The sequence below is a fragment of the Onychostoma macrolepis genome, chromosome 05, assembly GCF_012432095.1.
Source record: "Onychostoma macrolepis isolate SWU-2019 chromosome 05, ASM1243209v1, whole genome shotgun sequence".
Lineage (NCBI taxonomy): Eukaryota > Metazoa > Chordata > Actinopteri > Cypriniformes > Cyprinidae > Onychostoma > Onychostoma macrolepis.
This window is the reverse complement of record NC_081159.1, coordinates 24,646,473-24,663,269: the sequence shown is the minus strand read 5'-3', so window position 1 is coordinate 24,663,269 and position 16,797 is coordinate 24,646,473. Positions and strand designations below refer to the sequence as shown.

At 37.7% G+C, this 16,797-nt stretch overlaps 2 protein-coding genes across 5 annotated transcripts; one reads left to right on the top strand and one right to left on the bottom strand.

The window, feature by feature from the left end:
* The first annotated feature begins 925 nt into the window (after positions 1–925).
* On the top strand, positions 926–8,813 carry radx (RPA1 related single stranded DNA binding protein). Of its 4 annotated transcripts, none has more exons than XM_058777331.1 (16): positions 926–1,038; positions 1,257–1,814; positions 2,802–2,944; positions 3,051–3,243; positions 3,371–3,479; positions 4,591–4,691; positions 4,872–4,991; positions 5,075–5,167; positions 5,262–5,432; positions 5,566–5,702; positions 5,810–5,970; positions 6,581–6,628; positions 7,052–7,176; positions 7,384–7,665; positions 7,749–7,913; positions 8,127–8,813. In XM_058777331.1, exons 2-16 carry the CDS (start codon positions 1,259–1,261, stop codon positions 8,273–8,275), a joined length of 2,553 nt encoding a protein of 850 aa, XP_058633314.1. In that variant the 5' UTR covers positions 926–1,038; positions 1,257–1,258; the 3' UTR covers positions 8,276–8,813. The 4 variants fall into 4 exon arrangements, with proteins under 4 accessions (XP_058633314.1, XP_058633316.1, XP_058633313.1 ...); XM_058777332.1 differs by having other exon boundaries at positions 1,015–1,033; XM_058777333.1 differs by having other exon boundaries at positions 968–1,814; positions 5,813–5,970.
* A 143-nt stretch (positions 8,814–8,956) lies between these two features.
* Positions 8,957–14,042, bottom strand: apool (apolipoprotein O-like). Its single transcript, XM_058777334.1, has 9 exons — positions 13,953–14,042; positions 13,190–13,300; positions 12,494–12,613; positions 12,351–12,405; positions 12,157–12,255; positions 11,428–11,519; positions 10,758–10,856; positions 10,061–10,631; positions 8,957–9,341 (listed from the first exon to the last, which is right to left on the bottom strand). The coding sequence occupies exons 1-9, from the start codon at positions 13,962–13,964 to the stop codon at positions 9,253–9,255; spliced, it is 1,248 nt and encodes a 415-aa protein (XP_058633317.1). The 5' UTR covers positions 13,965–14,042; the 3' UTR covers positions 8,957–9,252.
* Between the last annotated feature and the right edge of the window lie 2,755 nt (positions 14,043–16,797).

The following is a 16,797-nucleotide window of genomic DNA, read 5'->3' as shown; positions in this document are numbered from 1 at the left end:
TTTTTGTAGGCCATTGCATGTGTAAATGGAGCTCATATTGACTTCAAAGTTAAGATTCATTTGTGAAATAAATACACATTAATTCAAGTGTACCTTGAATATGTACACCATTCATTTACTAATAACATATGTGTGGTTATAAAGTACATTAGTTATAAAATGCATATTATCAGTTTCTTGTTTCTTTTGAAATTGTGTTACTCCAAGAATTTAGAGTTTAAAGAGATTTTTCTGTCGTAATTTGGGACCATAAAAACATTTTCATCAAGGCCTGCTGTTTTCAATATGGATCAAATGTGACCCTGGACCATAAAACCAGTCATAAGTAGCACGGTATTGTAGCAATAGCCAAAAATACATTGTATGGGTCAAAATTATTGATGCCAAAAATCATTAGGATATTAAGTAAAGATCATGAATTACCATAAATATATCAAAACTTGATTAGTAATATGCATTGCTAAGGATTACATATGGACAACTTTAAAGGCAATTTTCTCAATATTTTTTTTTTTTTTTTTTTGCACCCTCAGATTCCAGATTTTCAAATAGTTGTATCTCAAACAAATATTGTCCTATCCCAACAAACCATACATCAATGGAAAGCTTATTTATTCAGCTTTCATATTATGTATAAATATTAATTTCGAAAAATAAATCCTTACGACTGGTTTTGTGGTCCGTGGTTATAAAGTAGGCTACATTAGCTAAAAAATGCATATACAATATATCGGATGAGGAAAAGCCACCTTTTGCTTCAAATTGTGTCGTTTCTTCTGAAATTGTGTTACTCCAACAATATAGATTTAAAGAGATTTTTCTATCGTAATACACTTTATGACCATAAAAAAGCGGCCCGGTGTTTGTAATGTAGACCAAATGTGACATGGGATCAAAGGAAGAACTTTGTTGTCAGAGTGTCTCTGTTGTGTCCTCCGTGCCTGTAGGTGGCGCTGTGGTTAACGTTTAGTGTTCAGTCACTCGGGAAGAAGAAACACGAACTCGCCGCGCGCTTGGAGTTTGTTTACATTCCGTGAGGTTTGAGCTGACTTCATGAGCAATAAAATCGCATACACGTATATTATTTCAAAATGCAAATGAATAAAACCCTGTATATTTCATATAATTAAGCTAAATGAGTATCTGTCTCCTATAAACAGTCGCTTTTATATACTTGTTTATATAACTTACGTCGTTAAATGTGGAGTTAACGGTTTGAGCCTGGATCTGGACGGTTTAACCGTCTGTGGTTTCAGTGATGGCAGGCCCGGCGGATCGCAGTGACAGCGGGTCCGGTTCTGCCCTCCAGGCGGTGTTTGAGCAGCTGCGGTCCGCGCACACTCTCTCCCTGACCCTCACCCGCCCGCTGTGCCTGGCTGTCATCGCTCTGGACCGCTACCTGAGCGCACAGCATCCCGCCGCTGAGAGCTACAGCTACGACCTGACGGTAACGGACGGCCGGTGGCGGACAAAGTGTCAGCTGGCGGACAGTCTGAGCCGGTGGGTGAGGACGGGCTCGCTGCGCTGCGGGGTCGGGGTCCTGGTGTCCCAGCTGTCGATGGTCCACGACGAGACGAGGCTGAGTCACAGTTACATCAGGATAGACAGCATCCACAGCGTCGTGGAGCTTCCGGAGAGGTTTCGGTCCGTTAAAGACGTGGGGAGTATCCCGGAGTGGTGTCAGGACCATGTGACCCGGTCCGATGGACCCCTGCAGCTGAGCAGAAAATATTATTTACCACTGTGGATAAACGATGATCCTTGTGGAAGCGTTTGGGTTCCTTATAGTCCACCGCCAGACGTGGTCATTGATGGTATGAAATCATGTTCTTTTCAAAACTTTAAAGACTCTGTTTAAGGTTCACAGTGCGGCCCCCAAAAAGTAATTTTAATTATTTACCCATCTTTGCCACTATCCTTAAAACCACTAGGTTTTATCCATTTATCAGCAACAGTCTTTTAATTTAATACAATTTTCTATGTACAAAGTTTAATATGTAGAGTGATGATGATAGAACATTTCACCCATATTTTGTCATTTTATTTTTACAAAAGTTATTTGAAGCATTAAAGTAGACACTTCATTTATATTTATTTAATATGCTTACTTAAGCACCAAAATGTTGGCTTGTCGTTATTAATAAACGTATAATTGTTTTGATGACAAAATATGGGTGAAATGTTCTATCATCATCACTGTACATATTAACTAATTTGAATTCTTTACCCATCTTTGCCACTATCCATAAAAGCACTAGGTTTTGCCTAGCTGTCAGCAAGAGTTTTTTAATAAAATTTGGAACGATCACTTATTCTTTTATACATTTTAATATATACAGGTCAGAATAAGTATGCTGTTTCATTTTTACATGATTATATCTGTTACACTGAATGACAATGGAACATTTCGCCCATATTTTGACATTTTATTTTTACGAAAGTTATTTGAAGCATTAAAGTAGTAGACACTTATATTAATTATATTTAAAATGTTTTCTGAAGCTAGTTATTTTAGCACCAAAATGCTGGCTTGTAGTTATTAATAAACGTATAATTGTTTTAAATCAAATTAAATACTTGTATATGAATGCTTTTTAAATATTAAAAACTATTTTCTAAAGCTTAAATAATTGTGTTTAATAAATGCAGTCAACACAAATAATTTGTGTAAAAGAAATGAGAATGTGCAATAAGACAATTTACATTAACTTTAATTTTAACACAGCTGCATGTAATTTGTTGTGTAATAGGAGTGTGATCTTTTATTATATGTTGTTAATGTTGTTATATTTCTGTGTCAGTGTCTAGAATCACACTTCTGGCAGATCTGGAAGCGTTCTTTCACAGCTCCAGACGGCCTCTCCCACTGCTGGTCCGAATTCTGCACAGGTCCAGGATACGATACTATGGAAAACCAGGACAAAACATTGACTTCCCGTTTCAGGTGAGTCAACGTGAAAGGTTCTTTTTGTCTGCAGGTTCTTCAGCGCAGCGAACATTTTGGGGCTATGATCTCTTTCTTTTGCTTCGTCCCTCTTCCTCTCTTTCAGGTGTACTGTGAGGTGGCTGATCAGAGTGGCGTCATGTCCATGGTTGTATGGAATGATCTTTGTCCTGAATGGTTCAACAGACTGACAGTCGGCTCGGTCCTATATCTGCAGCAGTACTCATTGAAACACAGTTATCAGAACCGGTCTAGACCACACATCCGCACACTCTCTCTTATGACTTTCCACTCCATTGGTATGACTCCAGAGCTTTTTAGTTGCTAGCTTTCTTATGCTGCATTTTCACCTAGGTTCAGTATTGGACCATTTCTTGAAAAAGTTTTATTTCAGCTCTTTGTTTGTGGTTGTTCTGTGGGTTGTAGAGATCAGCCTGAATCCTCGAAGTCCTGCCTCTGTAGTGACAGTGATTCCTCCAAAAAGTGTTCAGCCTCAGTGGGATCTGCCTGATGTCCCATACATCTTTGCCACAAGGTACACAGATTTATTTAAAATTTCAGGGCACCCTCAGGTTGCATTATGTCCAAATACAGGACGTCCTGCAAGAATGTACACTACTATTCAAAAGTTTGGGCTCAGTTGTTTTTTGTGTCTCTCAAAAATAAACTTGTTTTCTGCAAGCATTCATTAAATTGTTCAAAAAGTGATCGTGAAAACTGGATAATATGTGACCCTGGACCACAAAACCTTAATTGTCAATTTTTTGATACTGAGATTTATACATCATCTGAAAGCTGAATAAATAAGCTTTCCATTGATGTATGGTTTGTTAGGATCGGACAATAGATTTTATATGAAAATCTGGATCCGAGGGTGCAAAAAAATCTAAATATTGAGAAAATCGCCTTTAAAGAGTTGTCCAAATGAAGTTCTTAGCAATGCATATTACTAATCAAAAATTAAGTTTTGATATATTTACGGTAAGAAATTTACAAAATATCTTCATGGAACATGATCTTTTTGACCCATACAATGTATTTTTGGCTATTGCTACAAATATACCCCAGCGACTTAAGACTGGTTTTCTGGTCCAGGGTTACATATTACAAAAGATTTCTGTTTCAAATAAATGCTGTTCTTTTGTATTTTCTATTCTGAAAGAAATGATTAAAGTTTCCACTAAATCATTAAACAGAACAAATCAGAATATTAGAATGATTTCTGAAAGATCATGTGACACTGAAAACTGGAGTAGTGACTGCTGAAAATTCAACTTTGCCATCACAGGAATAAAACAGACATATTGTAATATGGTAAAAATTGAAAGCAGTTAAATTGTAATAATATTTTACAATATTACTGTTTCACAGTATGGTTGATCAAATAAATGCAAACATGGTGAGCATAAGATGTTTTTTTACAAAAACAAACTCTTACTGATACCAACCATTTGAATGGTAGCATAAATCAGTGTGTGTCAAATGCAAATATGCAAACAAACATAGCTAAAAACTAATGTGTTATTTTATTGGATTTTAATTGCATGTTTTTAATACCTTTATGTTATTGGTTTGCCTTATTTACAATACATGTAAATTTGACATGAAGCCAATCAACAATTTTCTAAACCTCTCCCTGTGATCAGGTCAGAGGTGGACTCGATGAATAATAACCAAGCCTGTGACATCATTGGTCTAGTGACATACGTGGGCCGGGTTGAGCGAATTAGGAGCAAGGAGAAGACAGGTATTGCTGCTTTTATTAAACAGCTGGTTGTCAGTAATCGTGCTTGCTAATATAAGCTACATTATTACTATTCAAATTTAGGGTTGGGAATTGGTCAAACCACCGTTACATCTGCTTGTGTGTGTGTGTGTGTGTGTGTGTGTGTGTGTGTGTGTGTGTGTGTGTTTGTTTGTGTGTCAGGACCTGAAAAGTTCTGGGCGTATCGTTGGGTACATGCAGTGGATGGGACAACTGACTCACCATTTATCCTGGAGATCTTCTCTTCATCCCAGCCAGAGATCTTCAACAACATCTGCCCAAGTAAACCATCAGTACATGAACACATACATTGCATTTCTCTTATGCTAAATAACCTTATTTATGACTTCTCTCTTGCTCTGCAGTGACGTATCTGGTGTGCACTCAGATGAGAGTGTGTAAGGCTGGCTGTTCTGTGTATCTGACCAGTAGCACAGAAACACAGCTCTTCATCACAGGTAGATTTCAGCCAGAGCATTCAATCAGCCAATGAGGTCACAGATAATCACAATCAACTCATCTTTATTTATTTGTCTGTGTGCGCTTTAACAGGCTGTCATAAAAAGCAGCCCTATGTCAATGAGCCAAAAGTTAAAGCATTCATTCAGTGGACTAAGACACTGAAGGACAGTGTCATGCTGCGGAGGACTTCGGTTGGAGGACATTACTGCTACCCTCCTGCACCACCCACCTTCACACCAACCACCAACAGCAACATGACCAGTGAGGTTTAGCCCTTCTAAATTTAAACAGTATTGCGAGTCATGCATTTTTTTATTTTCAGTGTTCACAAATTCTGTCATCATTTACTCACCCTCAAGTTGTTCCAATTCAGTTTAATTCCTGTGTGTTGCAGATGAGCCAATTACAGCAGTGGCTGATCTGAAGGGGGAGCTGGAGAGTCTGCAGTACAGAGAGCACAGGAGAGTGGCTGTACAGGGTTACGTGGCTGCTGTGCAGTACCACACATGGCCACCACACAGTGAACAACAGGCCTGTACAACTCAATCAAGATGAAACAACCATCATTAGGACAGTCTGTCATTTCCCTTTGCGTTTTAAGAAAATGTCCTGACAAAAATAATGACATGTCTTTACAGCAGGAGGGTGTCTCCGTAAGAGGAGTCAGTGACGCTGGAGCTGCTGCTTCTCGCTCCACAGTGGATGAGATGACTCTGACACAGAGAGAAGTGGATTCGACCTCACCTGATTCTGATATTACCGTCTCACCTAAACGCAGGAGAGTGCAGACAGGCTCAGGGTAAGCCGTTCATCACCAGTCGCCATCCATGAGGATATTGTTCATTATAAACTACCATTCAAAAGTTTGGGATGGGTGAGATTTTTTTAATGGTTTTAATAGAAAAGTCTTATGCTCACCAAGGCTGCATTTGTCAGATACAGTAAAAGCAAAAATATTGTGACGTATATTACAATTTAAAATAACTTTCTCTCTGTTTGAATATATTTTAAAATGTACTTAATTCCTGTGATTGCAAAGCTGAAATTTCAGCATCATTACTCCAGTCTTCAGTGTCACATGATGCTTCAGAAATCATTATTATATGTGAATTTGGTGCTTTTTCATTATCAGTGTTGAAAAGTTTGTTGATGCAACCATGATCATTTTTTTTCAGGATTCTTTGCTGAATAGAAAGGTGGAAAAAAAAAACAGCATTTATTTGAAATCGGAATCTTTTGATTATAAATGTTTATATAGAATATTTAAGGAAAATTTTAAAGCCAAAACATATGTGTCAGCTAAGGCATTTATGGCTGGTTTACTTACCATTGGCAGATGTGGAATGAATATTGCCTTATATTTTTTATAAAGTCTTTTTTCAGAGGAGTTGATTTCCCTCTTTTTTCAGAGGAGTTCATCGACAGTATTTCACCAGATCCAAAATGCAGTCCAACAGGTAATCTAAGCATGTCTCACTTCAGCCTATTCATAAATTAAACAGAATTTCAGATATTTTTGTGTAATTCAGCAAACTAGTAATAACAGAACATCTGTATTTTTGTGTATTTTAATCTGAAAACCTGCCTGTTGTATTTTGAGGTTCTACCCAGCTGAGATTAAAATAGGTCAGACTGACTGAAACTTCAATTGATGTATATTCAAACTTGAAAATTGTACATTTAATATGCAGTTATTTAAATTTCTGTAATAATGTACATTTATTTAAATTGCAGTGCCTTGACCTATAGATTTCATAAATAAATGCGTAATGTAAATTTAAAATTTGCCTTTTTTAACTGAGGTTCTATGAAGTCAAAATTATTTCCTGCAATAATTGACTGCTTGGTAGATTTCTTTAAATCTCCCTTCTCCCCCTCAGGCAGGTGGGCCTTTCCTCTCATGAAGAGGAGGAAGAAGAGCGACAGGATGAAGGGGAGTTGGAGTCGGAGGAATCTGGGGTTGAAGACGAACATGCCTCAGTTAGACAGCCAGCTGTAGGAAAAGGTGTTGTACCCTCTAAACATCACTGACACAAATATATAAATGCATAATAATTATATTTTAAAATAAATTAGACAAAAGAGAGTTCTTTAAAATTGTAATATTACTATATTTTGATCAAATAACAGCAGTCTTGGTGAGCATCAATTTTTTTTTATTGATCTCAAACTTTTGAACTGTATTGTAATATCAATTTTTTTTGTTCTAAAGAGATTGACCAGACATTCCGAGTCCCAGACGTACAGCAAGCTGCCAGCCATCCCGCTGCATTATGGGAGAGCCGAGTCTGGCCTTTAGTGAAACAGCAAGTGACCGATCACTTTTGCTGGGGTAGACTCGATCAGGAAAGCATTCCTGAAAAATTCCACTTTGACGACAGAGAAGTTCTACTACATCACCTGAACCTGAGCCCAGCCAGATGGACGCCCGATCTCACCTCACAGACACACACACCTGTGGCCTGCACCGGCTACTTCACACTCACGATTCTGGGTAAGAGCAGCAGCTGCAGCTCACCATGTTGTGGACTGGAGCTATGGCTTCAGGTAATAACCGGACTTCTCTTCTTCTCTCAGGGCTGAATCAAAGAGCCGCAGTAGATGTTCAGTTTGTGCCTGTCGTCTCCCCTGATGACCCCAGAGCCACTGGAGTGCCACACACTCAGCATGACAACTCCCTGCTGTCCTGCATATCAACAGGACAACTGTGTGTTCAGCCAGATGGTAGCTGCCCCGCACCAGGTGTGTGTGTGTGTGTGTGTGTGTGTGTGTGTAGGTGTGTGTGTAGGTGTGTGTGTAGGTGTGTGTGTAGGTGTGTGTGTAGGTGTGTGTGTGTAGGTGTGTGTGTGTGTGTGTGTTCCACTCTGTTCGGTTCACATTCTCCATCTCTGCTGAAAAACCTGTGAGTCACTGTGACATATTGTAGCACTAAAGTGTGTGTGTGTTTTTCTGCAGGGTCGTTGATGTGTTCTGCCCCTCAGCTGGAGTCGGAGCGCGTGGTGTGTATTGTTGATCTCTGTCTGCTCGGAGAACGCAGGGTAGAAATGATCTGCTCCAAACTCTACAGGACAGCGGATATCTGCCAGCCTGATGGCACTCAATGAGACGCCACACGTCATGAAGATAATCATGCAAAGAAAAAAGTCCTGTGCAATCAGATAATGGATATCAGTGTGTTCTGATCCGAGTTCAGTTGTTTTAGGGGACTGGAAAACTGCTTTTATGTGTAAATGGGGCAGAAAGGTGTTTTGTATTTGTATTAATAATATATGCTTGTTTGTAATTTCAGAAAAATAAACTCAAGCCCAAAAACATACCTTTATTTTTATCTTATGCTTTTCTATTGCACAGGCAATAAAGATTTATGTAAAGAAAGCATAAATTAAACTTTTTAACAAAAACACATTAGTGCCCTTTGAGAAATACTGTCCAAAATGGTGCTGGACAATCCCACAATTGTCGTGTTTGAAATATTTTGAAACTAAAGATGCAGCGTCAACTAATATTTTGAAATGGGTCAAGATTTAACAGCTGTTATCAGAAATTCTGACAGATTATTTTAGTATTTTTTCATTTTCCAATTTCAAACAAATAGATAAGATAAGGCTTGCTATATTTACTCCTAACCCATGTAAAATGTATTTTAGAAAATACATGTATACATCAAATGTTTTTGATCATATAAAAAGGTTTTTTGTGTGTGGTCCAGTTTTAGATGTAATTTTTTTCACAGTAAAAAATGTTGCTACAGGAATTGAGGTCAGAAATAAATCTGGAGATTAAACTGAGGGACCACAGGCTTTTTATTAAAGTACTGTTACCCTGGGTTTTCCTCCATAGCATCAACAAAATGTAGATAACGTGTTAACACAGAAATGTGGCTTTCTGTGTGTTTGATATCCCTGCTGAGGTAAGAAAATTCTCACAAGTGTGAGGCAGCACAGAAAGAAAGAAACGTGACATTACCTTCCTCCACATCACTGGTAAAACATAAATATCCTAATCACAAAATGATCAAACGCTGCTGGAATCATGGCATATTAAAACATCTCATCATATGTGCAGTTTCTCTGTCACTCAATCAGCTCCGTGTGCTGTACATGTCTGCGTCCTCTGGATTAGACTGGCCGTGGTCAAGCAGAGAAGGGTCAGCAACAAAACGTGACTTCACTAGAATGGAAAGAGACGGACGGTGGAGAAGCGAAGTGCTTATGCTGTCAAGTCATGTAAGAATTCTTGTTTTTGCAACAAACATGAAGATGCACATGAACAAAGGTTTGGTGTCCGTACTTTTTTTTTTTTTTTTTTTTTTAAAGAAATTAATACTTTTATTTAGCGAGGATGTATTAAATTGATCAAAAGTGAAGACATTTATATTGTTACAAAAGATTTCTATTGGAAAGAAATGCTGTTGTTTTAAGTAACGAGCACCAAATCAGCATTAGAATGACTTCTGAAGGATCATGTGACTTAAGACTGATGTAATGATTTGCTGTCAGGAATATTTTTTAAATATATTAAAATAGAAATCAGTTATTTTAAATCGTAATAAAATTTTACATTTCAGACTATTTTTGATCAAATAAATGCTGCCTTAGTGAGCATAAGATACTTTCAAAAACATGAAGCAACATTTCCCATCATTCTGTGTGGCAGCAAGAGAATGACAGCATCATTAAAACATAAAATAAAATATCTAAAGCATAAATGACACTTAATGTGCATATTTTGCTCTTAAATTAAACATTTCTGTCTTTGTCAGGTAGTACAAAAAAAGAAAAAGAAACTGATCCTCAGGAATTATCTAGAATAGCTGCATTTGACTACTTGGAGGGGGAAAATGATAAACCAAAACCAGACTTGCTTCATAACTAAATATGTTTCCTCACCTGTGGCTGGCTCATCTACAGGAGGTTCAGATGAAGGCGGGGCCTCCTCAGCTGGGGGAGGTGTCAGAGGAATGGCTTCTTCAGCAGGTTCCTCGTCTGCTGTGGTTAAGTTGGCATCTTCAGGGGGTGTGGTTTCCTCTACAGTAGGTGTAGTTAAGGGCGTGGCCTCCTCTATAACAACTGTAGGTGCAGGCACATCAAGTTCTGAAGCAGCAGGGGCAGCTTCTGGGATAATTTCAGGATCAGACTCCACAACAGGGGTAATATCTACTCCAGCAGAAGGTGCTGGTCTGGGAACAGGGGTGGATTGTGCATCTAGAACAGGCTCAGGGGGAGATTCAGATTCAGAGGGTGGGGCAGCAATTCCAGATGCTTCATCAACAACAGGAGGAGGTTCTACAGAATCTCCTGACACATCTGCTACCGGGGCTAAATCCACTGATGGGACAACTTGTGTTACTGGTGTGACATCCTCATCTGGAACAGCAGCTGCCGGCTCAGACTCGGGCAGGAGTTCAGAAAGTGCTTCAGCGGGTGATTCTGTATCTGAGCTTGTTACAGTGGCAGCAGACTGTAAATATATTAAACATAAAAATCTAAATTACATTGTAATACAAGTGGACTTTACATTTACATTGATTCATTTAGCAGACACGTAAAAACCAACATGGTTTTAATATGCAACTTTGTAGATTACCTCCACGCTAACAACAGGCATGATGACCTCTTCCTTTGGTTTGGATTTAAACATTAAAGCAACAGATGAACTGACAGTATACACCTTTTTACCAGTAATCTATGAAAAAAAAGAGAGCAAAAATGAGGGAAAATGTATGTATTTGAAAGTATATATGATCCTGGATGACAAAACCAGTCTTAAGTGTAAATTTTTCGAAACTGAGATTTATACATCATCTGAAAGCTGAATAAATAAGCTTTCTGTTGATGTATGATTTGTTAGGATCGGACAATATTTGACTGAGAGACAACTATTTGAAAATCTGGATCTGAGGGTGCAAAAAAAATCAAAATATTGAGAAAAACGCCTTTAAATTTGTCCAAATGAAGTTCTTAGCAATGCATATTACTAATCAAAAATTAAGTTTTGATACATATACGGTAAGAAATTTACAAAATATCTTCATGGAACTTGATATTTACTTAATATCCTAATGATTTTTGGCATAAAAGAAAAATTTATAATTTTGACCCATACAATGTATTTTTGGCTATTGCTACAAATATACCCCAGTGACTTAAGACTGGTTTTGTGGTCTAGGGTCACATATAAGCAATGATTTTCTAGGATTGGGTGAAAAATTAACATCAAGTATGTAGGGTTTTTTTGAGTGCAAGACAGAATGTACCTTCAGGACTCCGACAGTCTGTGTGGGGTAACATACTGCAGTACCAGCGGTAGCCAGACCAAGAGGAACGAAAATCCTCTTTAAACGAGAGCCTGCGCAAAAGCACACATTTACACAGATGCTGCTTACTCTTCACTTAAACTAGGGCTGGGTATCGGTCAAAAATATTCCGATACCGATACTGATACATTGACTTCGATGCCGGTTTCCGAACAATATATTTTTTGATACCAATTTTATGAAATCCATTTTAACAATATAACATTACCTCGAAAAACTTTTTTCAAACACTCGATGGTGATTTAAAGTGAGTTTTGAGTAAAAGCATAGCATAAATCTTCTAAATTGTCTCATGGTGCTACAGTGTGCATAAATGGTCACGTAACGTGCGTTTTTGGTCGTGTATTGTGGACGGAAATCTTTTCTGAAGCGCTGTGGAAACACCAGTATGGACAAGTCATTTTAAAACAAAAATGCTACGTAGCCTTTCATCTATGAGTGTTGTGATGCTTGCAAACTATAGCCTCACGTATGATGGTTTTTTACCTAGTGTTTTATCTTGATGCCTCACCAAAGCCAAATTAAACCCTTGGGTATCAAAATTTGGTATCTCGAACGACATTTTTTGATACTCAATGGTATTGAGGCAATTCAGTCAGTGCCTAAAAAGTATCAAACTCGATACCCAACTCTATTTTTAAACAGTAAAACAACACATTCTCAGCTCACCCTTGCGTGCCAGTATCAGGCCACCCAGTCCGGACACACCGATGACACCCACTCTAGGCAGGAAGCCAGGAGGTGGATCTCGAAGGAAGTGATATGTATCTAAAACCAGAGAAGGTCAAGAGTTGACGGTCAGGTTCACAGTAATTTCCTCCCTCTCTCTCACTCGCTCGCTCATTCGCAAACGTCAGGCTCACCTTGCCCTGCGTGGTAAACAGATATCATACCAACTTTGACTGAAGTGAAGGTGTTCTGTAAAAACAAGAACAGATAATCTTTCATAAACTCGCACTACTAACAATGACAAATTAAGTCATTATCACAGTGTGACAGAGCTCACCTGAACTGCTCTGACGCACGGCTGCAGGCCCACCCTCACGGCCCCCAGCCCTGTCTGCACTACACCAGGCTGTTCCTCCACAAACCGCACAGCAGGGTCATCTGGGGAGTAGATAGACAACTGGACAGAAACAGAAAAAAAGAGAGAGGTCACGGTGATATTTAACATGGGTATTACTTTACATTCAAAAGTTTAGGGTGGGTAAGACAGTAAAAACAGTAATATTGTGATTTTTTTTCTTTTCTTTTTTTTTTTCACAAAATCTGAATTTAAAAATCAGTGTTTTCTATTTTAACATATTTTGAAATGTAATTTATTCCTGTGGTAGCAAAGCTGAATTTTCAGCATCATTACTCCAGTCTTTAGTGTCACATGATCCTTCAGAAATCATTCTATTACACTGATTTGCTGATTTCAATTTTTAATCTTATCAATGTTGAAAACAGCTGAGCTGCTTTATTTTTGGTAGAGGCCGTGATACATTTTACTGACACTACACATTTGAATGGAAGTGTACAGTAGTTGTCTACTAACATTTCAAACAATTGTATGGTACATTGTTCATACATTTTGATAAATGTAGTAGGTCACTCAGGTATTCCATGCATACAGGAAATTAACAAATTGCACACCACATACATACCGCAAAAACAGTATGGTATATAGGGGTACCATTACAAACATTATTTTTCTTACCTCTCTTGGAGATATTAGCTGCTCATTTATTTTCTCATTTATGGAATAAATCCTGAATGAGCCCAAACCCACTGCAACAGCAGCAGCAGGCAGCGCTGCATACTTCAGAATCTGAGGATCAACACAGTTTAATAATATAGATACTTCAGGTTTTGACCATAATACAATGGTATTAAATGACTGCCTATTCATATACCATAGTATTTATATGGTACTACCATGGTTCATGTACAAAATGTTTTTTTGCATGTGTTCTGCACTTTTCATAAAACGTGTGTAGTATAATAACTATCAGCTTTGGCCTGGCTGAGTGTTTTCTCCGTTTCAGCTCCTTGATCTTGCCTTAAGCACATTATCTGTATTAGTTTTAATGGACTGAAGCGAGAGAAGACGCTTAACAATCCCAATCCTACTGTCTCGAGTCTTAAGAGTGACAGAAAGTGACAGCGAGAGAGTGTCGTCTCTCAAAACCTCGCCAGCTGCCTGACTAGAGACAGGTGCCTCAGAGTGATATCTAGGCAGCAGATTATGTTTTAAGACACAGCCAGTGAGAGATCATTAGTGTGTGACAGTGAGTTTAAGAGCAGCATGTTCTTCGCTAAGGTTTCACATACACCGTTCTTACTTTCTGATTAACAGCTGCATCATGCAGATCATGAAAAATGATACTTGTCGAGATGTGTGATACTATTCTGCAGAATGCACATATTATTAAATAGTACACACTATCATTTAAACCAACTCAACTGGAAGTGTAACTCACCTTGGCCGCCATGCCGGTCCCGCCCCCTTCGGTCTCACTACGGAAAGCAGGAGGAGTCAAGAAAGCCCTCAGAACGCGAGAGAATATTCTTGGTGGGGTTCTCATAATAATAATAATAATAATAATAATAATAATAATGAATGCCAAAATTAGGCCATATGACAGATACATTATTGTTATTATTATTTAAATAATATATGTTTAATAATAATAATTAGGCTATTATTATTAGCAGCCTCGTCACATTTGTTATTTTTGCACCCCATATGAGGTCATTTACAGTAAATATTTTACCACATGTAAACCTTGCTAATATAATATACGATCACTCATTTTATTAATTCGTTCCCAGCCTGACACCAATTTACTATAACAACGAATTCATGCAGGAATCCGTACTTGGTAGTTCTAAAAGAACGTTAATGGACAACAAAGACGAACACATTTGGCTTAAGTGGGAAAACGAGGGTAGTAAACAAGTTAGTCTCACGGGGAATTTGTGGATGAATTTGAAGAAAAGAAGGCCGGAGAGTGCAACTAAATGAGTGAGTAGTGTTTTATTATGTAACTTGCTGAATAGACAACTATTAATTACTCTTATGTTGGATTTGGATGGCAAAGATTATATATAAATATACAGTGGTGGCCAAAAACATTAGAATACCAGTATTTTCACCAGCTAAAAAATGGTTTTAAGTCAGTTATTTGTATCTTTTGCTGTGGTGTGTCAGTAGGAAATATCAGTTTTCATTTCCAAACATTCATTTTGCCATTAATTGTAATAATCCAGTGAGATCTTTGTCTGACAACAGCCAGTGCTCCACACAGAGATCTGATCTGATCATCCTCCAGTCTGTCTGGAATCACATGAAGAAACACAACAAACTGAGACAGACTAAATCCAGAAAAACTGTGGCAACGTCTCCAAGATGCTTCAAGAAACCTACCTCCAAAGCTACCTGAAAAACTATGCATAAGTGCACCGAGGGCAAAAGCTTTAGTTTAAACGCAAAGGATGGTCACACACACCAAATGTTGATTTAATTTAGTTAATAAAAGTTAATTGATAAAGAAAATCTATTTATGACATTATTTTTGACAGCATCCTCATTTTACAGCGTTTTTACACAAGTGCCTAAAACTTTTAACAGTACTGTAGTTTTGCAGGTAGGTTTCTTGAAGTGTCTTGGAGACATTGCCACAGTTTTTCTGGATTTAGTCTGTCTCAGTTTGTTGTGTGGAAATGTAAACTGATATTTCCTACTGACATACTACAGCAAAAGATAGAAATAACTGACTTAAAATCATTTTTTAGCTGGTGAAAATACTAGTGTTGTAATAATTTTGGCCACCACCGTATAAGGCTACTCGGATGAAAATTAGACATACTGTCCTTTGCGTGTTTGGTTTGGTTTTGACATGATACTTGGTGAACGTCTATAAATGCTCCTTTGTTGCACTTGTTGTTTGGGACCCGTTAAAAAATTCATATAGGTAATTCCGTGTCAAATCTACCAAACTTTCTGTGGAAAGATAAGCATGTATAGTGATGAAAGCCAAAATATTAAATGTCAAGGATGTATATTTATTGAGTAATCCACTATGTTGTAGATGGGGGTCAAAACTCTGGGATTGAATCATTTAGGGCCTTTAAAATTAAGATACCAAAAGGAACATTTGTTAAGAACCAGAATCTAAAAGGATATTAAACTTCTTGAGTTACAGTAATGCAAACTTGAGGCAAAAAACACAAGAAGTGCTATTTTTTGCCATTTTTGAACTGTCAACACTGGCATATAATGAAACAAAGATTGCTAAAGTCGACAGACTTTACTAACAGACCTCTGTGTAAAAATAAAATAATGATGCTGCCAGCTTTCTAAGTAATTGTTGTCCTGCTGCAATCTGGCTCTGAATCTCAGGTGAAAATTTCCATTTTGACCCCCCTCTATCATGGATTACTCAATAAACATGCATCCAAGACACACTGTAAAACCTGATAAGTTAATAATACTCAAAACATTTGAGGAAACTCATTGCCTCAAAACATTTGAGTAAACGATTTCAATTTTTTTTTTAAGTTAGTAGAGCTTAAAATTTTCCTGACAATTTTTATGAGCAGTGAGAGCCAAGCCAAGCCTCGCTTTCATGATCCCACCCCACTCATCAAAATAATTGCTTCCATAATCAGCACATTCATTCAGATCTTTATAGTTAAGTGCTAGTTAGCAACAGCACACTGGCCCGTGCTAATGAAGTTAGACTCACGACACACTTGCATGTAAATAGTCAAATAACATTCAGTATCAGTTTTTAAATTTCACTGTCCATCCTTAACCTAACCACAGGCTCTACTCAACACCACAATGGTAACACTACAAAACCAACATAACAGAAACCAATGTAAATCCTAACATAACACAACATTTAAGTACTAACTTATGTCTCTCTATGTTAATCTTGTGCAAAAACACACAAAATAACACTTAATTTCTACACTTATTTTCCTTGTTGTCTGATGCAAAGCATGCTGGGAACTAGAAAACACAATCATTTTAAGTTCACCTTACTACAATGAAATTTTGAGTTTACAGAACTTATTTCAGTTAAGTCCAATGAATTATTATTTGAGTGAAATTAACTTATTTCATTTAATTAATTTCACTGTTCGGTTTTACTGTGCATTTAATATTTTGGCTTTCATCACTATACATGTTTATCTTTACTCAAAAAAAAATATTAACAAAAATCCAAAAATTGAGCCGGGGACCTCTGATTGAGTTTGCACAGAATGACGCATATGGGCCCAGTGCTGACTTGCTACGCCACTGGCTCTGTCTCCTGT

What these genes read in the sequence shown, in the direction of transcription:
- radx (XM_058777331.1), top strand. Translation starts at nt 1,259, where the DNA reads ATGGCAGGCCCGGCGGATCGCAGTGACAGCGGGTCCGGTTCTGCCCTC. An exon ending in GCCAGACGTGGTCATTGATG is followed by an intron (nt 1,815 to 2,801) that starts GTATGAAATCAT and finishes TTTCTGTGTCAG; the next exon opens with TGTCTAGAATCACACTTCTG. An exon ending in ACAGCCAGCTGTAGGAAAAG is followed by an intron (nt 7,177 to 7,383) that starts GTGTTGTACCCT and finishes TTTGTTCTAAAG; the next exon opens with AGATTGACCAGACATTCCGA.
- apool (XM_058777334.1), bottom strand. An exon ending in CGTGCGTCAGAGCAGTTCAG is followed by an intron (nt 12,406 to 12,493) that starts GTGAGCTCTGTC and finishes TTGTTTTTACAG; the next exon opens with AACACCTTCACTTCAGTCAA. An exon ending in TGCCTGTTGTTAGCGTGGAG is followed by an intron (nt 10,632 to 10,757) that starts GTAATCTACAAA and finishes ATATATTTACAG; the next exon opens with TCTGCTGCCACTGTAACAAG.